The sequence below is a fragment of the Oncorhynchus kisutch genome, linkage group LG1, assembly GCF_002021735.2.
Source record: "Oncorhynchus kisutch isolate 150728-3 linkage group LG1, Okis_V2, whole genome shotgun sequence".
Taxonomy (NCBI): Eukaryota; Metazoa; Chordata; class Actinopteri; order Salmoniformes; family Salmonidae; genus Oncorhynchus; species Oncorhynchus kisutch.
Genome location: NC_034174.2, coordinates 3,667,707 through 3,694,326, shown reverse-complemented (window position 1 = coordinate 3,694,326; position 26,620 = coordinate 3,667,707). Strand labels below are relative to the sequence as shown.

Here is a 26,620-nt window from a genome sequence, read left to right as displayed (position 1 = left end):
TTCTCATGGCCCCTGTATTGGTGGTGGTGAGGGCACCACTGGTCTTCTCATGTCCCCTGTATTGGTGGTGGTGAGGGCACCACTGGTCTTCTCATGGCCCCTGTATTGGTGGTGGTGAGGGCACCACTGGTCTTCTCATGGCCCCTGTATTGGTGGTGGTGAGGGCACCACTGGTCTTCTCATGGCCCCTGTATTGATGGTGGTGAGGGCACCACTGGTCTTCTCATGGCCCCTGTATTGGTGGTGGTGAGGGCACCACTGGTCTTCTCATGGCCCCTGTATTGGTGGTGGTGAGGGCACCACTGGTCTTCTCATGGCCCCTGTATTGGTGGTGGTGAGGGCACCACTGGTCTTCTCATGGCCCCTGTATTGGTGGTGGTGAGGGCACCACTGGTCTTCTCATGGCCCCTGTATTGATGGTGGTGAGGGCACCACTGGTCTTCTCATGGCCCCTGTATTGGTGGTGGTGAGGGCACCACTGGTCTTCTCATGGCCCCTGTATTGGTGGTGGTGAGGGCACCACTGGTCTTCTCATGGCCCCTGTATTGGTGGTGGTGAGGGCACCACTGGTCTTCTCATGGCCCCTGCTGGGGTTTTATTTTTTTCCCAGGGCTGTTGTCACTTGCTGTTGATGTTGTGTGTAGCCTCTCTGTCCCAACACAATACAGACAACCTGTTCCACAATAGACTCGGCCCCACGGCCCAACAACCAAGGAAGACACCTGAAGATCCTCCCACTTGTTTGCATTTATGACACTTGGAATGTTCTGGCTTGCAGCAACATTTGAGAGGGAGAGTCTCCCTGGCTGAGCTACATTACACTATACTACGCTGAACAACTAAACAAGTGCTGTACTGTTCTATACTGCTACACTATGCTATACTGCTACACTATGCTATACTGCTACACTATGCTATACTGCTACACTATGCTATACTGATACACTATGCTATACTGATACACTATGCTATACTGCTATACTGCTACACTACACTATGCTATACTGCTACACTATGCTATACTGCTACACTATGCTATACTGCTACACTATGCTATACTGCTACACTATGCTATACTGCTATACTGCTACACTATGCTATGCTGCTACACTATGCTATACTGCTACACTGCTACACTATGCTATACTACTACACTATGCTATACTGCTACAATATGCTATACTGCTACACTATGCTATACTGCTACACTATGCTATACTGCTACACTATGCTATACTGCTACACTATGCTACTGCTATACTATGCTATACTGTTATACTGCTACACTGCTATACTGCTACACTATGCTATACTGCTACACTATGCTATGCTATACTGCTACACTACACTATACTGATACACTATGCTATACTGCTATACTGCTACACTACACTATACTGCTATACTGCAATACTGCTACACTATGCTATACAGCTATACTGCTACACTATGCTATATTGCTATACTGCTACACTACACTGCTACACTATGCTATACTGCTATACTATGCTATACTGCTACACTATGCTATACTGCTACACTATGCTATACTGATACACTATGCTATACTGCTATACTGCTACACTACACTATACTGCTACACTATGCTATACTGCTATACTGCTACACTATGCTATACTGCTACACTATGCTATACTGCTACACTATGCTATACTGCTACACTATGCTATACTGCTATACTGCTACACTATGCAATGCTGCTACACTATGCAATACTGCTACACTGCTACACTATGCTATACTACTACACTATGCTATACTGCTACACTATGCTATACTGTTACACTATGCTATACTGCTACACTATGCTATACTGCTACACTATGCTACTGCTATACTGCTACACTACACTATACTGCTATACTGCTACACTATGCTATACTGCTACACTATGTTATACTGCTACACTATGCTATACTGCAATACTGCTACACTATGCTATACAGCTATACTGCTACACTATGCTATATTGCTATACTGCTACACTACACTATACTGCTACACTATGCTATACTGCTATACTATGCTATACTGCTACACTATGCTATACTGCTACACTATGCTATACTGATACACTATGCTATACTGCTACACTATGCTATACTGCTACACTATGCTATACTGCTACACTATGCTATACTGCTACACTATGCTATACTGCTATACTGCTACACTATGCAATGCTGCTACACTATGCTATACTGCTACACTGCTACACTGCTATACTACTACACTATGCTATACTGCTACAATATGCTATACTGCTACACTATGCTATACTGCTACACTATGCTATACTGCTACACTATGCTACTGCTATACTATGCTATACTGTTATACTGCTACACTGCTATACTCCTACACTATGCTATACTGCTACACTATGCTATGCTATACTGCTACACTACACTATACTGATACACTATGCTATACTGCTATACTGCTACACTACACTATACTGCTATACTGCTACACTATGCTATACTGCTACACTATGCTATACTGCTACACTATGCTATACTGCTACACTATGCTATACTGCAATACTGCTACACTATGCTATACAGCTACACTATGCTATATTGCTATACTGCTACACTACACTATACTGCTACACTATGCTATACTGCTATACTATGCTATACTGCTACACTATGCTATACTGCTACACTATGCTATACTGATACACTATGCTATACTGCTATACTGCTACACTACACTATACTGCTACACTATGCTATACTGCTATACTGCTACACTATGCTATACTGCTACACTATGCTATACTGCTACACTATGCTATACTGCTATACTGCTACACTATGCAATGCTGCTACACTATGCTATACTGCTACACTGCTACACTATGCTATACTACTACACTATGCTATACTGCTACAATATGCTATACTGCTACACTATGCTATACTGCTACACTATGCTATACTGCTACACTATGCTACTGCTATACTATGCTATACTGTTATACTGCTACACTGCTATACTCCTACACTATGCTATACTGCTACACTATGCTATGCTATACTGCTACACTACACTATACTGATACACTATGCTATACTGCTATACTGCTACACTACACTATACTGCTATACTGCTACACTATGCTATACTGCTACACTATGCTATACTGCTACACTATGCTATACTGCTACACTATGCTATACTGCAATACTGCTACACTATGCTATACAGCTATACTGCTACACTATGCTATATTGCTATACTGCTACACTATGCTATACTGTTATACTGCTATACTATGCTATACTGCTACACTATGCTATACTGCTACACTATGCTATACTGCTACACTATGCTATACTGTTATACTGATATACTGCTATACTATGCTACTGCTATACTATGCTATACTGTTATACTGCTATACTATGTTATACTGCTACACTATGCTATACTGCTACACTATGCTATACTGCTACACTATGCTATACTGCTACACTATGCTATACTGTTATACTGCTACACTATGCTATACTGCTACACTATGCTATACCGCTACACTGCTACATTGCTACCCTGTTATGCTACACTGCTACATTGCTACCCTGTTATGCTACACTGCTACATTGCTACCCTGTTATGCTACACTGCACTAACAGTGGATCAGTCAGGATACTGTCACTATTCCCTATAAGTAAACCCATGGGCACAATACAAGCTCCTGTGTTTGTCAGGATACTGTCACTATTCCCTATAAGTAAACCCATAGGCAACATACAAGCTCCTGTGTTTGTCAGGATACTGTCACTATTCCCTATAAGTAAACCCATGGGCACAATACAAGCTCCTGTGTTTGTCAGGATACTGTCACTATTCCCTATAAGTAAACCCATGGACACAATACAAGCTCCTGTGTTTGTCAGGATACTGTCACTATTCCCTATAAGTAAACCCATGGGCACAATACAAGCTCCTGTGTTTGTCAGGATACTGTCACTATTCCCTATAAGTAAACCCATGGGCACAATACAAGCTCCTGTGTTTGTCAGGATACTGTCACTATTCCCTATAAGTAAACCCATGGGCATTTTCTTTTGTATGATCAGTGTTTACAGTGAGGTTGTTGTATGTGTGCTGGAATCCCCCAACGTACAACACTCTAAGTTATTCCAGCTGCTCTGTGACTATAGCCTAAACAGTGTTGTCACTTCTGACTGTATACGATGGAGGGCTGTAGTGTTGTCAGGGAAAGAACATATCTGTTTCCAAGGAAGTCCGATGTTATTCTTTCCTGTCTAAGACTAAGGGGAGGTTTTCTGTTTATTGTTTCCCTGGTGTAACACAACACACAGCAACCTCTTTCCTGTGTGGAAGTGTCCTAACCAGTCAACCTTCAGTTACAAATATATTATAAAGACAAAACATGCATCTGGTATGTAGAATAAGGAATCACTTCAGCTCCGTTCATTAGATTTCTATACTGAGCAAAAATACAAATGCAACAGTCCCATGTTTCATTTCTCCTTTGCTGTTTCTGTCTTGGCCTGGCTTCCCAGTCGGAGCCAGTCCCACGCATGGCTGCACCCCTGCCCAGTCATGTGAAATATATAGATTAGGGCCAAATTAATTTATTTCAATTGACTGATTTCCTTTTATGAATTGTAGCTCAGTAAAATCTTTGACATTATAGCATTTTATATTTTTGTTCAATATATAAAATATATTGTACCTCAACCTATTGACCGTAGTCCTGTTCTGGCTCTGGCTTGGTATCCCTCTGCCATTGCAGTATATCACAACTCTGACGTGATGGCACGTTCCACCATCTACCTGCCAGTCTGCCTGCAGACCTGGATTCATATACATGTGAACTTTTAAGTACCAGTATGTGCACTGGAACCCAGGTCTGCTTGTATGTCTGTCTGTCTGATACCGCTCAGTTTGGGCGATTCAACGGCAGCATGACCCAACATTTTTTGGGGTATCTCGGAATGTTCTGGCAATTCTCCCATAGAAACTTCATTGGGAGGAAGGATGTTTGACATGCTTTACATTTGTATTAAACTTTTAATTTTTAATTTTTAAATCAAGATGCAAGCATCATTTAAGGCAGGTTTTTTAAAACCAAAAATAAAGACATCTTGGCGTCATTATACTCCTTGTAGTGTGCTTTAGAATTTGGAGTCAGTCTATAATCTGAAATATACTTTCACATTTTTATTCAACATTAAAAGAGACCAGTGAGTGTACATGACGCCTGTGCAAGGGAGGCAGTAAAATATATATTTTTGTTGTGACGTTGGCCTGGGGGGGTAGGTTTATGACAGTCATAAATACCTCTTCCCCCCTTTTTCCTTTCTCTACCCTACTGAGGTTACATTTGCAAAACCCCCTGGTTAACATAGAGATTCTGGGAACATCAGAAGATGGGGGGGAAATTAACTATATTCTGGTAATCTGACCAATGGAACATATGCGGTGGTACTTAATGAATATGATGTCAGTTTGGTTGTCATCTGAGACATTCTCATCAATGATAAGATGACAAACTCTCAAGTGGAAAGTCTACACATCAGAGTTATCGGATTCACATGGAATTGTTGTTCAATTTAAATGTTTGAATATGAAATTATTTGTGATGGGATGAAATGTGATTTTAGCTTCTAAAATGTGAGATGTGGGTTTTCATAAGTTAGGGCTGCTCACTCAGTGGCCCGCCCACGTGAAGAGACAGAGGTTGTAAACTATGAAACACACCCATTTTCCTTTTCCAAATGGGTGGTAATTTAGAATGCATAAGATACTGTATTTACGATAGCACAGCTTCTTTCCTTTGTTCCTCAGTCTTCCCGCTCCTTCACTCAACCCAGACCCTTTTCTTTTGTGTAACCAGCTGTCATATCTGTTCCACCCGCTAGGGACACTTTCCTATGACGTAAAGAATTATCTAGGCATAATTCATTCTTTGTATATGTAATTCTGTGTGATTAGTTAGGTATTTAGTAAATAAACAATTAAACCCAATTTTGCATTGCTGTTTAAAATTGTTAGCCAGGGTTCTTGCAGATAACTAAGAATTTACAACTTTCAGATGAGACTGAATTAAGGTGACGATTGATATTGACTGCTATTGATGTAAAATATTACTAGGTCTGTAAGAGTTTATTCGGAAGAAAACAGCTCTATAAATATTATTTAGTGGTGCCCGACTCTCTAGTTAATTACATTTACATGATTAGCTCAATCAGGTGATATTAATTACGTAGAAATTATTTCATAGAATATCATGTCATATCACTTAATCCAGCATAGCCAAAGAGACAACATATATATGGGGTCAATGATATTGCCAACTGTTCAGCAGTCTTATGGCTTGGGGGTAGAAGCGGTTTAGACTTGGCGCTCCGGTACCTCTTGCCCGTGTGGTAGCAGAGAGAACAGTCTATGACTTCGGTGGCTGGAGTCTTTGAACATTTTTAGAGCCTTCCTCTGACACCGCCTGGTATAGAGGTCCTGGATGGCAGGAACCTTGACCCCTGTGATGTACTGGGCAGTACACACTAACCTCCGTAGAGCCTTGCGGTCGCATGCTGAGCAGTTGCCATGCCCTCGTGTTTGGACCATGATAGTGGACACCAAGGAACTTGACGCACTCGACCAGCTCCACTACAGCCCTGTCGATGTGAATGGGGTCTTGCTCGGTCCTCCGTTTCCTGTAGTCCACTATCAGCTCCTTGGTCCACCACATTGCCAGGTTTCTGACCTACTCCCTATACATTTACATTTTTACATGTTAGTCGTTTAGCAGATGCTCTTATACAGAGTGACTTAGTTACTGCATTCATCTTAAGATGGCTAGGTGGTACAACCACATATCACCATGGATCAAGGTGAGGGGGATTATTTAAGGTACAGTTTATTGAGGTAGGCTTTCAGATGTTTTGGAAGTAGTGCAGGGACACTGCTGTCCTAGCAGGGGGAAGCTGGTTCCACCATTGTGGTGCCAGGACAGAGAAAGAGCTTGGACTGGGCTGAGCAGGAGCTGCCCCACTGTAGGGGTGGGAGGGCCAAGAGACCTAAGGTGGCAGAACGGGAGTGCTTGGTGTAGGGTTTGGGGCAGGGAGGGACAGTTCCTCTTGCTGTTCTGTGGTCTTGTAGTGGATGCAAGCTTCTACTGGCAGCCAGTGGAGTGTGGAACAGGGTGACATGAGAGAACTTGGGAAGGTTGAAAACCAGACCAACCACCGTCGTGTCGTCGGCTAATTTAAAGATGGTGTTGGAGTCGTGCATCGCCACGCAGTCATGGGTACAGGAGGGGACTAAGCACGCACCTCTGAGGGGCAACTATCATGGATTACCTAGGGAAGCCCAGCCGCGAGCTGCCCAGTATGTCTACCAGACGAGCTAAATGCCTGCTATTATTATAAAACAAAATATTTCACCTTTATTTAACCAGGTATGTATATATATAACCCTAACCCTTTTATTTAACCAGGTATTTATATATATAACCCTTTATTTAACCAGGTATTTATACATATAACCCTTTATTTAACCAGGTATTTATATATATAACCCTTTATTTAACCAGGTATTTATACATATAACCCTTTATTTAACCAGGTATTTATATATATATAACCCTTTATTTAACCAGGTATTTATATATATAACCCTAACCCTTTATTTAACCAGGTATTTATATATATAACCCTAACCCTTTATTTAACCAGGTATTTATATATATAACCCTAACCCTTTATTTAACCAGGTATTTATATATATAACCCTAACCCTTTATTTAACCAGGTATTTATATATATAACCCTAACCCTTTATTTAACCAGGTATTGATATATACACTGCTCAAAAAAATTAAAGGAACACTTAAACAACACAATGTAACTCCAAGTCAATAACACTTCTGTACCACTTCTGTGGTACTTCCTGTATATAGCCATGTTATTACCTGGTACTTCCTGTATATAGCCATGTTATTACCTGGTACTCCCTGTATATAGCCATGTTATTACCTGGTACTACTTGTATATAGCCATGTTATTACCTGGTACTTCTTGTATATAGCCATGTTATTACCTGGTACTTCTTGTACATAGCCATGTTATTACCTGGTACTTCTTGTATATAACCATGTTATTGCCTGGTACTTCCTGTATATAGCCATGTTATTACCTGGTACTGCCTGTATAGACATGTTATTACCTGGTACTCCCTGTATATAGACATGTTATTACCTGGTACTTCTTGTATATAGCCATGTTATTACCTGGTACTCCCTGTATAGACATGTTATTACCTGGTACTTCCTGTATAGAACCATGTTATTACCTGGTAATCCCTGTATAGAACCATGTTATTACCTGGTAATCCCTGTATAGAACCATGTTATTACCTGGTAATCCCTGTATAGAACCATGTTATTACCTGGTAATCCCTGTATAGAACCATGTTATTACCTGGTAATCCCTGTATAGATCCATGTTATTACCTGGTAATCCCTGTATAGATCCATGTTATTACCTGGTAATCCCTGTATAGATCCATGTTATTACCTGGTAATCCCTGTATAGATCCATGTTATTACCTGGTAATCCCTGTATAGATCCATGTTATTACCTGGTAATCCCTGTATATAGCCATGTTATTACCTGGTATTGCCTGTATATAACCATGTTATTACCTGGTAATCCCTGTATATAGCCATGTTATTACCTGGTACTGCCTGTATATAGCCATGTTATTACCTGGTACTTCTTGTATATAGCCATGTTATTACCTGGTAATCCCTGTATAGATCCATGTTATTACCTGGTAATCCCTGTATATAGCCATGTTATTACCTGGTACTGCCTGTATAGGGCCATGTTATTACCTGGTACTGCCTGTATAGGGCCATGTTATTACCTGGTACTGCCTGTATATAGCCATGTTATTACCTGGTACTTCTTGTATATAGCCATGTTATTACCTGGTACTCCCTGTATAGAACCATGTTATTACCTGGTACTCCCTGTATAGAACCATGTTATTACCTGGTAATCCCTGTATAGAACCATGTTATTACCTGGTAATCCCTGTATAGATCCATGTTATTACCTGGTAATCCCTGTATAGATCCATGTTATTACCTGGTAATCCCTGTATAGATCCATGTTATTACCTGGTAATCCCTGTATAGATCCATGTTATTACCTGGTAATCCCTGTATAGATCCATGTTATTACCTGGTAATCCCTGTATAGATCCATGTTATTACCTGGTAATCCCTGTATAGAACCATGTTATTACCTGGTACTGCCTGTATAGATCCATGTTATTACCTGGTAATCCCTGTATATAGCCATGTTATTACCTGGTAATCCCTGTATATAACCATGTTATTACCTGGTACTTCCTGTATATAACCATGTTATTACCTAGTAATCCCTGTATATAACCATGTTATTACCTAGTAATCCCTGTATATAACCATGTTATTACCTAGTAATCCCTGTATATAACCATGTTTCTTTTACTCGTTATTCATTTTGTATTTATTCCTTGTTATTACCTGGTAATCCCTGTATATAACCATGTTTCTTTTACTCGTTATTCATTTTGTATTTATTCCTTGTCACTATTTCAATTTAGTTATTAAATGTTTTATCTCAACTCTGCATTGTTGGGAAAGGACCCTTAAGTCATCATTTCACTGTTAGTCTACACCTGTTGTTTACGACGCATGTGGCAAATAAAATGTGATTTGATTTGTGTGTGCGTGTGTGTCTGTCTGGTCCGGAGCTATGTCTGACTGAGTTACAAAACACCACTTGTATTTTGTTGAACCATACTTGAGTCTCCCACACAATCCAAACGATGCTGTTTAAAATGCGCTCTGACCGAAATGCCAGTGCTTTAAAAAAACAATATTGTATTTTTGTTCTAAACAAAGTGCTGTCCTTTCCATGAGTTGCTGTGTATTGTTTCTGCTCCCCTGATGTTTCTCAGAGATGTAACTGGCACCGAGGTTCTTTGCTCCACCCTCCACCTGGTTTTTGTGAGAGACAGGGCTAGATACATCGCCACCCAACAGTAGGAAATATCAGGTTACCTCTATGCAACATGCCCAGTCCAAACTAACACTGAACCCCCCCCCCCCCCCCCACACTGCTCTCCCCCTTCCTATCTCACCCCTTCCTCTCCCCCCTCCCACCTCCCTTAATCCAAACTAAAGAAAAGTGTTCTCATTGGTTATCTGAGGAGTCCATTGTCTCATGTTTCACACACTGTGAAGAATGTAGAACTCTCCAGCAGGACAGCTGTAGAACACTGATCCCATTCAGAATGTAGAACTCTCCAGCAGGACAGCTGTAGAACACTGTTCCCATTCAGAATGTAGAACTCTCCAGCAGGACAGCTGTAGAACACTGATCCCATTCAGAATGTAGAACTCTCCAGCAGGACAGCTGTAGAACACTGTTCCCATTCAGAATGTAGAACTCTCCAGCAGGACAGCTGTAGAACACTGATCCCATTCAGAATGTAGAACTCTCCAGCAGGACAGCTGTAGAACACTGATCCCATTCAGAATGTAGAACTCTCCAGCAGGACAGCTGTAGAACACTGTTCCCATTCAGAATGTAGAACTCTCCAGCAGGACAGCTGTAGAACACTGATCCCATTCAGAATGTAGAACTCTCCACCGGGACAGCTGTAGAACACTGATCCCATTCAGAATGTAGAACTCTCCACCGGGACAGCTGTAGAACACTGATCCCATTCAGAATGTAGAACTCTCCAGCAGGACAGCTGTAGAACACTGTTCCCATTCAGAATGTAGAACTCTCCAGCAGGACAGCTGTAGAACACTGATCCCATTCAGAATGTAGAACTCTCCAGCAGGACAGCTGTAGAACACTGATCCCATTCAGAATGTAGAACTCTCCACCGGGACAGCTGTAGAACACCTATCCCATTCAGAATGTAGAACTCTCCAGCAGGACAGCTGTAGAACACTGATCCCATTCAGAATGTAGAACTCTCCACCGGGACAGCTGTAGAACACTGATCCCATTCAGAATGTAGAACTGTCCATCAGGACAGCTGTAGAACACTGATCCCATTCAGAATGTAGAACTCTCCATCAGGACAGCTGTAGAACACTGATCCCATTCAGAATGTAGAACTCTCCACCGGGACAGCTGTAGAACACTGATCCCATTCAGAATGTAGAACTCTCCATCAGGACAGCTGTAGAACACAGATCCCATTCAGAATGTAGAACTCTCCACCGGGACAGCTGTAGAACACTGATCCCATTCAGAATGTAGAACTCTCCACCGGGACAGCAGTAGAACACTGATCCCATTCAGAATGTAGAACTCTCCACCGGGACAGCAGTAGAACACTGATCCCATTCAGAATGTAGAACTCTCCACCGGGACAGCAGTAGAACACTGATCCCATTCAGAATGTAGAACTCTCCATCAGGACAGCTGTTAAACACTGATCCCATTCAGACTGTTGGCTCCTTGGACTATTGTCTTCTCTGGTGGGTTAGGAGACGTCAACACGCTGTCTGTAGGCCTGTAATTGGACTGGCACTGCCCATCATAATAGAACTGGACCAGTCTCAGTGAGTTAGTTAAAAATAAATATCAGCCTAGTATTTCTGTCTTTTAAAATTTTTATTTCATCTTTATTTAACCAGGTAGGCTAGTTGAGAACACCTTTATTTAACCAGGTAGGCTAGTTGAGAACACCTTTATTTAACCAGGTAGGCTAGTAGAGAACACCTTTATTTAACCAGGTAGGCTAGTTGAGAACACCTTTATTTAACCAGGTAGTCTAGTTGAGAACACCTTTATTTAACCAGGTAGGGCTAGTTGAGAACACCTTTATTTAACCAGGTAGTCTAGTTGAGAACACCTTTATTTAACCAGGTAGGTCAGATGAGAACACCTTTATTTAACCAGGTAGGCTAGTTGAGAACACCTTTATTTAACCAGGTAGTCTAGTTGAGAACACCTTTATTTAACCAGGTAGGCTAGTTGAGAACACCTTTATTTAACCAGGTAGGCTAGTTGAGAACACCTTTATTTAACCAGGTAGGCTAGTTGAGAACACCTTTATTTAACCAGGTAGGCTAGTTGAGAACACCTTTATTTAACCAGGTAGGCTAGTTGAGAACACCTTTATTTAACCAGGTAGGCTAGTTGAGAACACCTTTATTTAACCAGGTAGGCTAGTTGAGAACACCTTTATTTAACCAGGTAGGCTAGTTGAGAACACCTTTATTTAACCAGGTAGGCTAGTTGAGAACACCTTTATTTAACCAGGTAGGCTAGTTGAGAACACCTTTATTTAACCAGGTAGGCTAGTTGAGAACACCTTTATTTAACCAGGTAGGCTAGTTGAGAACACCTTTATTTAACCAGGTAGGCTAGTTGAGAACACCTTTATTTAACCAGGTAGGCTAGTTGAGAACACCTTTATTTAACCAGGTAGGCTAGTTGAGAACAAGTTCTCATTTGCAACTGCGACCTGGCCAAGATAAAGCATAGCAGTGTGAACAGACAACAACACAGTTGAACAACACTTTAGACAAGTACATTTAAACTCAGTTTTTCCACAATTCCTGACATTTAATCCTCGTAAAAATTCCCTGTCTTAGGTCAGTTAGGATCACCTCTTTTATTTGAAGAATGTGAAATGTCAGAATAATAGAAGAGTGATTTTATTTCAGCTTGTATTTCTTTCATCACATTCCCAGTGTGTCAGAAGTTTACATACACTCATTAGTATTTGGTAGCTTTGCCTTTTAAATTTGTTCACTTGGGTCAAATGTTTCGGGGAGCCGTCCACAAGCTTCCAACAATAAGTTGGGTGGATTTTGGCCCATTCCTCCTGACAGAGCTGGAGTAACTGAGTCAGGTTTGTAGACATCCTTTCTCACACGCACTTATTCAGTATTCAGTTCCAGTACCTTGACACTGTTGTCCTTAAGCCATTTTGCCACAGCTTTGTAAGTATGCTTTGGGTCATTGTCCATTTGGAAGACCCAGTCTCCTTCCTGAGCGGTATGACGGCTGCGTGGTCCCATGGTGTTTATACTTGCATACTATTGTTTCTCCAGATAAACGTGGTATCTTCAGGCATTTGGAAATTGCTCCCAAGTATGAACCAGACTGGTGGAGGTCTGCAGTTTGTTTCTGAGGTCTTGGCTGATTTCTTTTGATTTTCCCATGATGTCAAGCAAAGAGACCCTGAGTTTGAAGGTAGGCCTTGAAATACATCCACAGGTACACCTCCAAATGACTCAAATCATGTCAGTTAGCCTATCAGAAGCTTCTAAAGTCATTACATAATTTTCTGGAATTTTCCAAGCTGTTTAAAGGCACAGTCAACTCAGTGTATGTAAACTTCTGACCCACTGGAATTGTGATACAGTGGAATAATCTTTCTGTAAACAATTGTTGGAAAAAATGACTTGTGTCGTGCACAAAGTAGATGTCCTAACCGACTTGCCAAAACTATAGATTGTTACCAAGACATTTGTGGAGTGATTGAAAACGTGTTTTAATGACTTCAACATAAGTGTATGTAAACTTCCAACTTAAACTGTATGTGGTTAGAGTGGTTTGAGCGTTGAGGCCGTCACCAAGAAGTTGCTATATCGAATCCCCGAGCTGACAAGGTAAAAAAAATGTGTTGTTCTGCCCCCTGAACAAGGCAGTTAACCCACTGTTTCCAGGTAGGCCGTCATTGTAAAACATAATTTGTTCTTAACTGACATGTATTTAAGGGCAGAGAGACAGAGAAACAAGGTTAGTAGCCTACGTCAACATCAACACTTTTTATGCAGATAGGAAGATTGGATTGTTGATAGTTATTTAAAACGACAGTGATTGTGACGTACTAGACAGTAGTGGGATTATTTTACTGTTGTATTGTTGTTAAACTGACCAGTGTGACCAGGTGTCCCCCTTTCCTAAACAGGGTGGACAGGACTGTACTGTCTGTCGTAGTGTAAACAGGGTGGACTGTACTGTCTGTCGTAGTGTAAACAGGGTGGTCTGTACTGTCTGTCGTAGTGTAAACAGGGTGGACTGTACTGTCTGTCGTAGTGTAAACAGGGTGGACAGGACTGTCTGTCGTAGTGTAAACAGGGTGGACAGGACTGTACTGTCTGTCGTAGTGTAAACAGGGTGGACTGTACTGTCTGTCGTAGTGTAAACAGGGTGGTCTGTACTGTCTGTCGTAGTGTAAACAGGGTGGACTGTACTGTCTGTCGTAGTGTAAACAGGGTGGACTGTACTGTCTGTCGTAGTGTAAACAGGGTGGACAGGACTGTCTGTCGTAGTGTAAACAGGGTGGTCTGTACTGTCTGTCGTAGTGTAAACAGGGTGGTCTGTACTGTCTGTCGTAGTGTAAACAGGGTGGACTGTACTGTCTGTCGTAGTGTAAACAGGGTGGTCTTGTACTGTCTGTCGTAGTGTAAACAGGGTGGACTGTACTGTCTGTCGTAGTGTAAACAGGGTGGTCTGTACTGTCTGTCGTAGTGTAAACAGGGTGGACTGTACTGTCTGTCGTAGTGTAAACAGGGTGGACTGTACTGTCTGTCGTAGTGTAAACAGGGTGGACAGGACTGTCTGTCGTAGTGTAAACAGGGTGGACTGTACTGTCTGTCGTAGTGTAAACAGGGTGGACAGGACTGTCTGTCGTAGTGTAAACAGGGTGGACTGTACTGTCTGTCGTAGTGTAAACAGGGTGGACAGGACTGTCTGTCGTAGTGTAAACAGGGTGGACAGGACTGTCTGTCGTAGTGTAAACAGGGTGGACAGGACTGTCTGTCGTAGTGTAAACAGGGTGGACAGGACTGTCTGTCGTAGTGTAAACAGGGTGGACTGTACTGTTTGTCGTAGTGTAAACAGGGTGGACTGTACTGTCTGTCGTAGTGTAAACAGGGTGGACTGTACTGTCTGTCGTAGTGTAAACAGGGTGGACTGGACTGTCTGTCGTAGTGTAAACAGGGTGGACAGGACTGTCTGTCGTAGTGTAAACAGGGTGGACAGGACTGTCTGTCGTAGTGTAAACAGGGTGGACAGGACTGTCTGTCGTAGTGTAAACAGGGTGGACAGGACTGTCTGTCGTAGTGTAAACAGGGTGGACAGGACTGTCTGTCGTAGTGTAAACAGGGTGGACAGGACTGTCTGTCGTAGTGTAAACAGGGTGGACAGGACTGTCTGTCGTAGTGTAAACAGGGTGGACAGGACTGTCTGTCGTAGTGTAAACAGGGTGGACAGGACTACTGTCTGTCGTAGTGTAAACAGGGTGGACAGGACTACTGTCTGTCGTAGTGTAAACAGGGTGGACAGGACTACTGTCTGTCGTAGTGTAAACAGGGTGGACAGGACTACTGTCTGTCGTAGTGTAAACAGGGTGGACTGTACTGTCTGTCGTAGTGTAAACAGGGTGGACTGTACTGTCTGTCGTAGTGTAAACAGGGTGGACAGGACTGTCTGTCGTAGTGTAAACAGGGTGGACAGGACTGTCTGTCGTAGTGTAAACAGGGTGGACAGGACTGTCTGTCGTAGTGTAAACAGGGTGGACAGGACTGTCTGTCGTAGTGTAAACAGGGTGGACAGGACTGTCTGTCGTAGTGTAAACAGGGTGGACAGGACTGTCTGTCGTAGTGTAAACAGGGTGGACAGGACTGTCTGTCGTAGTGTAAACAGGGTGGACAGGACTGTCTGTCGTAGTGTAAACAGGGTGGACAGGACTACTGTCTGTCGTAGTGTAAACAGGGTGGACAGGACTACTGTCTGTCGTAGTGTAAACAGGGTGGACAGGACTACTGTCTGTCGTAGTGTAAACAGGGTGGACAGGACTACTGTCTGTCGTAGTGTAAACAGGGTGGACTGTACTGTCTGTCGTAGTGTAAACAGGGTGGACAGGACTGTCTGTCGTAGTGTAAACAGGGTGGACAGGACTGTCTGTCGTAGTGTAAACAGGGTGGACAGGACTGTCTGTCGTAGTGTAAACAGGGTGGACTGTACTGTCTGTCGTAGTGTAAACAGGGTGGACAGGACTGTCTGTCGTAGTGTAAACAGGGTGGACTGTACTGTCTGTCGTAGTGTAAACAGGGTGGACAGGACTGTCTGTCGTAGTGTAAACAGGGTGGACTGTACTGTCTGTCGTAGTGTAAACAGGGTGGACAGGACTGTCTGTCGTAGTGTAAACAGGGTTTTCGAGTTTTCTTATGTATGATGCTACAAGCTTGGCACGCCTGCATTTGGGGAGATTCTCCCATTCTTCTCTGCAGATCCTCTCAAGCTCTGTCAGGTTGGATGGGGAGTGTCGCTCCACAGCTATTTTCAGGTCTCTCCAGAGATGTTCGATCGGGTTGAAGCCTGGTCTCTGGCTGGGCCACTCAAGGACATTCAGAGAGTTGTCCTGGCGCCACTCCTACGCTGTCTTGGCTGTGTGCTTAGGGTCGGTGTCCTGTTAGACTGGGGCGAAGGTTCACCATCTGAGGTCCTGATCACTCTGGACCAGGTTTTCATCAAGGATCTCTCTGTACTTTGCTCTGTTCATCTTTCCCTCGACCCTGACTAGTCTCCCAGTCCCTGCTGCTGAGAAACATCCCATGATGCTGCCACCACCATGCTTCACCGTAGGGATGGTGCCAGGTTTCCTCCAGACGTGACACTTGGCATTCAAGCCAAGGAGTTCAATCTTTGTTTCATCAAACCAGAGAATCTTGTTTCTCATGGTCTGAGAGTCCTTGAGGTGCCTTTTGGCAAATATCAAGCGGGCTGTCATGTGCCTTTTACTGTGGAGTGGCTTCTGTCTGGCCACTCTACCATAAAGGCCTGATTGGTGGAGTGCTGCAGATGGTTGTCCTTCTGGATGGTTTTCCCATCTCCATAGAGGAACTCTAGAGCTCTGTCAGAGTGACCATTGGGTTCTTGGTCACCTCCCTGACCAAGGCCATCCTCCCCTGATTGCTCAGTTTGTCCGGTGGTTCGTAAATTTAAGAACAATGGAGGTGTGTTGAGTATGTTGAAGATAAATACACAACTCCGAGACGAGAGGTCAAAAGGACCAGAAGTCAATAAAGTAATAACGAATGTGTTTTTTCTGTAATAAGGTCAATGGTTCAGAGACATGGGAGGAATATGTCTTCTGAAATTGGATACTTGTTAATTGGCTTGTTTTTTTGCAAGGAATTCTAATTGGTCAACCACAGGCTAAGGGCTGGGTTATAAAACGACACGCTGTCCCTTTGTTCTGGGGAGAGAACCACTGGAGAGAATCACTGAGGACAGGGGAGTCCATCTACCTCTCTGTATGAGTTGTCCTCTTTGAATAAACCTGATTTGCTTTGGTGTATTAAAGAATAACATCAATTGCTAACAGAGGCCATTGTGTTCTTGGGGACAGTCAATGTTGCAGACATTTTTTGGTACCCTTTCCCAGATCTGTGCCTCGACACAATCCTGTCTCCGAGCTCTATGGATTCTACAATTCCTTCGACCTCATGGCTTGGTTTTTATTTTGGGACCTTGTATAGACAGATGTGTGCCTTTCCAAATCATGTCCAATCAATTGAATTTACCACAGGTGGATTCCAATCAAGTTGTAGAAACATCTCAAGGATGATCAATGAAAAATAGCAGAGCCAAGGACAACAGAGAACAATAGGAGGGTACGGAAACACAGAGACCCCACGACGGACCAAACCAAAATATACAGAACTTTATACAATCAAGTTTATTTACAATATAGACATGAAAAAGTGTTTGCACACAACAACAAAAAATAACATTAGCTATGCATCTGTATTGAAATAATAAGCATACTCTGAATTATGATTATTATGAAATGATTAACATCCCCTCTTGACATGGCCTATTTGGTCCTTGTGTGCAATTTGGTGCATAATCTAGTAAGTAGTGATTCTGTTCCACTAGAGGGCAGCACAGCATCACTGTACATAGTAAGATATTTGGGTAATGCCAGGGCATTGTTTTTGTTTTTCTCTCTCCTATCAAAACAAGAAATACTGTTGTATTTGGAGATTTGAGTAGTGGATTTTGAAGGACATTTGTACCATACAGAATTATAGTAGCCACACTGTCTTCATGAAAACCACCGTTCTGTAAATCACAGTTAATCACAGTTTGTAAGAAGGAACTAGGTTAAATGTATTCTGAATATAGTTCTCGTTGCATGTTATTTTCGTCAAGACAGCACTATTTCCTGTCTCCCAAATGATGTAGTAGCCCCTCCTTGTTTTTAGTCTCTCTCCCACCCTCTGCCCTCTTTTCCTCTCCCCTCTCTCCTCCTCTCCCCTCCCCGGCCCTGCCTGCCTCTGCATTTGGAAGGCTGATCTTCTGTGAAAAAAATCCCTGACATTTGAGTCTCTCCCGGGATTTACCGAGCATGCCCAGTGTTCGCCCTCTCCTCGGAGGAAACGGGTGTAGATTGGAGTCGGACGGAGCCAAGCCTGCTGCGTGTCAGTGCGACTTTACAGCTGGCTGTAAGGTTAGGAGCAACTGGCGCTAGCTACACTCTTCTTGTCCCAACAAATACTTTTTATATCTTTACAAGTATTTAAAAACTCCCTAGGATTTTTATCGGGAAGTATTTTTTTTCAAGGTTTTTCTTTGATTCGAGGAGTTTATTTGCGCGTAGAAAAGTTGAGTTGAAGTCTGAGCAGTTTAGCAGCTCTGTGCGGTCGACTCCTCCACGTCAAGTCGAGCTCTGGTCGCAATCCTTTTTCTTTGCGACTCGGTTGGAAGCAAAAAAAAGCTGGTCTTTTAAATGCTTGTTAGGAAAATGGATCTGTTGAGCTATCAGTACCTGGACAAAATGAACAACAACATCGGAATACTTTGCTACGAAGGTAAACTATGTTTATTAACGCGATCCATTGACAACATATGTAACGTTGCTGCTTTGTCACCTATAACAGGGATTTAATACTTCTGGATGGGGAGGGTCTGCCTCCCCGCATCTACACCCACATCTACACCCGCATCCATATCCACATCTACACCCGCATCCATATCCGCATCTACACCCGCATCTACACCCGCATCTACACCCGCATCTACACCCGCATCTACACCAGCATCTACACCCGCATCCATATCCACATCTACACCCACATCTATACCCACATCTACACCCACATCTACACCCACATCCATATCCACATCTACACCCGCATCTACACCCGCATCCATATCCACATCTACACCCACATCTATACCCACATCTACATCCATATCCACATCTACACCCGCATCTACACCCGCATCCATATCCACATCTATACCCACATCTATACCCACATCTACACCCACATCTACACCCGTATCTACACCGGTACACCCGCATCTACACCCGCATCCATATCCACATCTATACCCACATCTACACCCGCATCTACACCCGCATCCATATCCACATCTACACCCGCATCTACACCGGTACACCCGCATCTACACCCGCATCCATATCCACATCTATACCCACATCTACACCCGCATCTACACCCGCATCCATATCCGCATCTACACCTGCATCCATATCCACATCTATACCCACATCTACACCCACATCCATATCCACATCTACACCCGTATCTACACCCGTACACCCGCATCTATACCCGCATCTATACCCGCATCTATACCCGCATCTACAACATGCATCCATACCCACATCCATACCCACATCCATACCCACATCTATACCCACATCCATACCCACACATGCAGTCAGAGCCGGACCTATCCTTTTGGGGGTCCTAAGTGATATTTAGTTGCCCCCCCCCCAGCTTGAGAAAAACATTTAAGCATCCCCCCTTTACAGTGGAGAGAAATGTACATTTCCTGCAATTGTACACAGTTTAGCAATGGGGCATAGATAAAAATGTTGTTTTTAAAGCAAGTGTGCTTCAATTCAACACATTTTTGCCATTGGGGCGGAGAGAAAACATTTAATTTAGTCTCATGGGGGAGGAGAGATGTTTGCGTTTTTACTATGGTAACGACTCACAACCAAATTGCAAAATGACACAAAATGAACATGTGTTCTACTATTCTAACTCTAAAAAGTAAGTTCAGACCCTGACTGAGTTCCCCATTGGCAGCCGGTTGCCCATCCCAGGCCTATACATTGTAGCATCTGTTTTCAAGTTTAAATGTCTTGCTGCCTAAGTTCTCCTAACCTGCTACGAAAAGGTATATTCCAGTAAAACCTGTGGTGGGATGGTTTACCTGTGGTGGGATGGTTTACCTGTGGTGGGATGGTTTACCTGTGGTGGGATGGTCTACAGTTGAAGTCGAAAGTTTACATACACCTTAGCCAAATACATTTAAACTCAGTTTTTCACAATTCCTGGTATTTAATCCTAGTAATTTTTTTTTGTTCAGTTAGGAACACCACTTTATTTTAGAATGTGAAATGTCAGAATAATAGTAGAGAGAGTGATTTATTTCAGCTTTTATCCTCTTTCATCACATTCCCAGTGGGTCAGAAGTTTACATACACTCAATAGGTATTTGGTAGCATTGCCTTTTAAATTGTTTAACTTGGGTCAAATGTTTCGGGTAGCCTTCCACAAGCTTTCCACAATAAGTTGGGTGAATTTTGGCCCATTCCTCCTGACAGAGCTGGTGTAACTGAGTCATGTTTGTAGACCTCCTTACTGACACACACTTTTTCAGTTCTGCCCACAAATGTTCTGTAGGATTGAGGTCAGGGCTTTGTGATGGCCACTCCAATACCTTGACTTTGTTGTCCTTAAGCCATTTTGCTACAACTTTGGAAGCATGCTTGGGGTCATTGTCCATTTGGGAGACCCATTTGATTTGCGACTTTAACTTGAGTCCAAGTCTTGAGTCCAAGACTTTAACTTGGACTCAAGACTGATGTCTTGAGATGTTGCTTCAATATATTCACATAATTTTCCTGCCTCATGATGCCATCTATTTTGTGAAGTGCACCAGTCCCTCCTGCAGCAAAGCGCCCCCACAATATGATGCTGCCACCCCCGTGCTTCACGGTTGGGATGGTGTTCTTCGGCTTGCAATCCTCCCCCTTTTTCCTCCAAACATAATGATGGTCATTATGGCCAAATAGTTCTATTTTTGTTTCATCAGAGCAGAGGACATTTCTCCAATAAGTCTGATCTTTGTCCCCATGTGCAGTTGCAAACCGTAGTCAGGCTTTTTTATGGCGGTTTTGAAGCAGTGGCTTCTTCCTTACTGAGTGGCCTTTCAGGTTATGGTGATATAGGACTCATTTTACTGTGGATATAGATACTTTTGTACCTGTTTCCTCCAGCATCTTCACAAGGTCCCTTGCTGTTGTTCTGGGATTGATTTGCACTTTTCGCACCAAAGTACGTTCATCTCTAGGGGACAGAACGCGTCTCCTTCCTGAGCGGTATGACGGCTGCGTGGTCCGATGGTGTTTATACTTGCGTACTACTGTTTGTACAGATGAACGTGGTACCTTCAGGTGTTTGGAAATTGCTCCCAAGGATGAACCAGACTTGTGGAGGTCTGCCGTTTTTCCTGAGGTCTTGGCTGATTTCTTTTGATTTTCCCATGATGTCAAGTAAAGAGGCACCGAATTTGAAGGTAGGCCTTGAAATACATCCACAGATACACCTCCAATTGACTCAAATGATGTCAATTAGCCTATCAGAAGCTTCTAAAGCCATGACATCATTTTCTGGAATTTTCCTTTTTTTAAAGGCACAGTCAATTTAGTATATGTATGTAAACTTCTGACCCACTGGAATTGTGATACAGTGAAATAATCTGTCTGTAAACAATTGTTGGAAAAATGAGTGAGTTTTAAAGACTCCAACCTAAGTGTATGTAAATTTCTGACTTGGTGAATGGTCTACCTGGTCTGCCTGTGGTGAATGGTGTACCTGGTCTGCCTGTGGTGAATGATGTACCTGGTCTACCTGTGGTGAATGGTGTACCTGTGGTGAATGGTGTACCTGGTGTACCTGTGGTGAATGGTCTGTCTGGTCTACCTGTGGTGAATGGTGTACCTGTGGTGAATGGTGTACCTGGTCTACCTGTGGTGAATGGTGTACCTGGTCTGCCTGTGGTGAATGGTGTACCTGGTCTGCCTGTGGTGAATGGTCTACCTGGTCTGCCTGTGGTGAATGGTCTACCTGTGGTGAATGGTCTGCCTGTGGTGAATGGTGTACCTGTGGTGAATGGTGTACCTGTGGTGAGTGGTCTGCCTGTGGTGAATGGTCTACCTGTGGTGAGTGGTCTGCCTGTGGTGAGTGGTCTGCCTGTGGTGAATGGTCTACCTGTGGTGAATGGTGTACCTGGTCTGCCTGTGGTGAATGGTGTACCTGGTCTGCCTGTGGTGAATGGTGTGCCTGTGGTGAGTGGTGTACCTGTGGTGAGTGGTGTACCTGTGGTGAGTGGTGTACCTGTGGTGAGTGGTCTACCTGTGGTGAATGGTCTACCTGTGGTGAATGGTCTACCTGTGGTGAGTGGTGTGCCTGTGGTGAGTGGTGTGCCTGTGGTGAGTGGTGTACCTGTGGTGAGTGGTGTGCCTGTGGTGTGCCTGTGGTGAGTGGTGTGCCTGTGGTGAGTGGTGTGCCTGTGGTGAGTGGTGTACCTGTGGTGAGTGGTGTACCTGGTCTACCTGTGGTGAATGGTCTGTCTGGTCTACCTGTGGTGAATGGTGTACCTGTGGTGAATGGTGTACCTGGTCTACCTGTGGTGAATGGTGTACCTGGTTTGCCTGTGGTGAATGGTGTACCTGGTTTGCCTGTGGTGAATGGTGTACCTGGTCTACCTGTGGTGAATGGTGTACCTGGTCTGCCTGTGGTGAATGGTGTACCTGGTCTGCCTGTGGTGAATGGTCTACCTGGTCTGCCTGTGGTGAATGTTCTACCTGTGGTGAATGGTCTGCCTGTGGTGAATGGTGTACCTGTGGTGAATGGTGTACCTGTGGTGAATGGTGTACCTGTGGTGAATGGTGTACCTGTGGTGAGTGGTCTGCCTGTGGTGAATGGTCTGCCTGTGGTGAATGGTCTACCTGTGGTGAGTGGTCTGCCTGTGGTGAATGGTCTACCTGTGGTGAATGGTCTACCTGTGGTGAATGGTCTACCTGTGGTGAATGGTCTGCCTGTGGTGAATGGTGTACCTGTGGTGAATGGTGTACCTGTGGTGAATGGTGTACCTGTGGTGAGTGGTCTGCCTGTGGTGAGTGGTCTGCCTGTGGTGAGTGGTCTGCCTGTGGTGAGTGGTCTGCCTGTGGTGAATGGTGTGCCTGTGGTGAGTGGTCTGCCTGTGGTGAGTGGTGTACATGTGGTGAGTGGTGTACATGTGGTGAATGGTGTACCTGTGGTGAATGGTCTGCCTGTGGTGAATGGTGTACCTGTGGTGAATGGTGTACCTGTGGTGAGTGGTGTACCTGTGGTGAGTGGTCTGCCTGTGGTGAGTGGTCTGCCTGTGGTGAATGGTGTGCCTGTGGTGAGTGGTCTGCCTGTGGTGAGTGGTGTACATGTGGTGAGTGGTGTACCTGTGGTGAGTGGTCTGCCTGTGGTGAATGGTGTGCCTGTGGTGAATGGTGTGCCTGTGGTGAATGGTGTACCTGTGGTGAGTGGTCTGCCTGTGGTGAGTGGTCTGCCTGTGGTGAATGGTGTACCTGTGGTGAATGGTGTACCTGTGGTGAATGGTGTACCTGGTCTGCCTGTGGTGAATGGTGTGCCTGTGGTGAGTGGTGTACCTGTGGTGAGTGGTCTACCTGTGGTGAATGGTCTACCTGTGGTGAGTGGTGTACCTGTGGTGAGTGGTGTGCCTGTGGTGAGTGGTGAGTGGTGTGCCTGTGGTGAGTGGTGTACCTGTGGTGAGTGGTGTACCTGTGGTGAGTGGTGTGCCTGTGGTGAGTGGTGTACCTGTGGTGAGTGGTGTACCTGTGGTGTGGTGAGTGGTGTACCTGTGGTGAGTGGTGTACCTGTGGTGAGTGGTGTACCTGTGGTGAATGGTCTGCCTGTGGTGAGTGGTCTGCCTGTGGTGAGTGGTGTACCTGTGGTGAGTGGTCTACCTGTGGTGAGTGGTCTACCTGTGGTGAGTGGTGTGCCTGTGGTGAGTGGTGTGCCTGTGGTGAGTGGTGTGCCTGTGGTGAGTGGTGTGCCTGTGGTGAGTGGTGTGCCTGTGGTGAGTGGTCTACCTGTGGTGAGTGGTGTACCTGTGGTGAGTGGTGTACCTGTGGTGACCATTCAGACTGATATTTCTTCCATGCTTTCTTTACTGGGCTCAACATGATCTCGCTCTCTCTGGTCTCTTCTGTCTCTGATCTCGCTCTCTCACTCTCCTCTCTGTTCTCTGTTCTCTCTGGTCTCTGGTGTGTCTCTCTCTCTCTCTCTGGTCTCTCTCTCTCTGGTCTCTCTCTCTGGTCTCTCTGGTCTCTCAATTCAATTCAATTCAAGGGCTTTATTGGCATGGGAAACATGTGTTAACATTGCCAAAGCAAGTGAGGTAGACAACATACAAAGTGAATATATAAAGTGAAAAACAACACAAATTAACAGTAAACATTACACTCACAGAAGTTCCAAAAGAATAGACATTTTAAATGTCACATTATGTGTATATATACAGGGTTATAACGATGTGCAAATAGTTAAAGTACAAAAGGAAAATAAATAAACGTAAATATGGGTTGTATTTACAATGGTGTTTATTTTTCACTGGTTGACCTTTTCTTGTGGCAACAGGTCACAAATCTTGCTGCTGTGATGACACTCTGTGGTATTTCACCCAGTAGATAGTTTATCAAAATTGGATTTGTTTTCAAATTCTTTGTGGATCTGTGTAATCTGAGGGAAATATGTCTCTCTAATATGGTCATACATTGGGCAGGAGGTTAGGAAGTGCAGCTCAGTTTCCACCTCATTTTGTGGGCAGTGAGCACATAGCCTGTCTTCTCCTGAGAGCCATGTCTGCCTACGGCGGCCATTCTCAATAGCAAGGCTATGCTCACTGAGTCTGTACATAGTCAAAGCTTTCCTTAAGTTTGGGTCAGTCACAGTGGTCAGGTATTCTGCCGCTGTGTACTCTCTGTTTAGGGCCAGTCACAGTGGTCAGGTATTCTGCCGCTGTGTACTCTCTGTTTAGGGCCAAATAGCATTTTAGTTTGCTCTTTTTTTGTTAATTCTTTCCAATGTGCCAAGTAATTATCTTTTTGTTTTCTCATGATTTGGTTGGGTCTAATTGTGCTGCTGTCCTGGGGCTCTGTAGGGTGTGTTTGTGTTTGTGAACAGAGCCCCAGGACCAGCTTGCTTAGGGGACTCTTCTCCAGGTTCATCTCTCTGTAGGTGATGGCTTTGTTATGGAAGGTTTGGGAATCGCTTCCTTTTAGGTGGTTGTAGAATTTAACGGCTCTTTTCTGGATTTTGATAATTAGTGGGTATCGGCCTAATTCTGCACTGCATGCATTATTTGGTGTTCTACGTTGTACACGGAGGATATTTTTGCAGAATTCTGCGTACAGAGTCTCAATTTGGTGTTTCTCCCATTTTGTGAAGTCTTGGTTGGTGAGCGGACCCCAGACCTCACAACCATAAAGGGCAATGGGCTCTATTGGTATGTTGAAATTTATGGGGCTTAAGCTGCATCCCTGTCTCACCCCACGACCCTGTGTGAAGAAATGTGTGTTTTTTGCCAATTTTAACCGTACACTTGTTGTTTGTGTACATGGATTTTATAATGCCGTATGTTTAACCCCCAACAGCACTTTCCATCAGTTTGTATAGCAGACCCTCATGCCAAATTGAGTCGAAGGCTTTTTTGAAATCAACAAAGCATGAGAAGACTTTGCCTTTGTTTTGGTTTGTTTGGTTGTCAATTATGGTGTGCAGGGTGAATACATGGTCTGTTGTACGGTAATTTGGTAAAAAGCCAATTTGACATTTGCTCAGTACATTGTTTACATTGAGGAAATGTACAAGTCTGCTGTTTAATGATCATGCAGAGGATTTGCGTTACTGTTGACGCATATTCCACGGTAGTTATTCGGGTCAAATTTGTCTCCACTTTTGTGGATTGGGGTGATCAGTCCTTGGTTCCAAAGAGCTAAGGATGATGTTAAAGAGTTTTAGTATAGCCAATTGGAATTTGTTGTCTGTATATTTTATCATTTCATTGAGGATACCATCAACACCACAGGCCGTTTTGGGTTGGAGGGTTTTAATTTTGTCCTGTAACTCATTCAATGTAATTGGAGAATCCAGTGGGTTCTGGTTGTCTTTTAATAGTTGATTCTAAGATCTGTATTTGATCATGTATATGTTTTTGCTCTTTATTCTTTGTTATAGAGCCAAAAAGATTGGAGAAGTGGTTTACCCAGACATCTCCATTTTGGATAGATCATTCCTTGTGTTGTTGTTTGTTTAGTGTTTTCCAATATTCCCAGAAGTGGTTAGAGTCTATGGATTCTTCAATTACATTGAGCTGATTTCTGACATTCTCTCTCTCTCTCGAACGATTCCATCCTGTAGTCTAGTTTCTGTGAATCCATCCTCTCAGATCCTGTAGTCTAGTTTGTCTGTGAA

The 26,620-nt window shown here is 43.7% G+C and overlaps 1 protein-coding gene across 3 annotated transcripts in view; it reads left to right on the top strand.

Moving 5' to 3' along the window:
• LOC109886344 (transcription cofactor vestigial-like protein 4) overlaps window positions 1–26,620 on the top strand; it is a 91,921-nt gene that overhangs the window by 9,147 nt on the left and 56,154 nt on the right. Inside the window, exon 1 of one of the 3 annotated variants that reach the window (XM_031791467.1) lies at window positions 18,362–18,916. The exons of the other annotated variants lie outside the window; for them this stretch is intronic. Coding sequence (XP_031647327.1) covers window positions 18,835–18,916 — 82 coding nt within the window. The 5' untranslated portion in view covers window positions 18,362–18,834. Of the gene's footprint in view, window positions 1–18,361; window positions 18,917–26,620 lie in introns of those variants that run through there. 3 annotated transcript variants of the gene reach the window in all.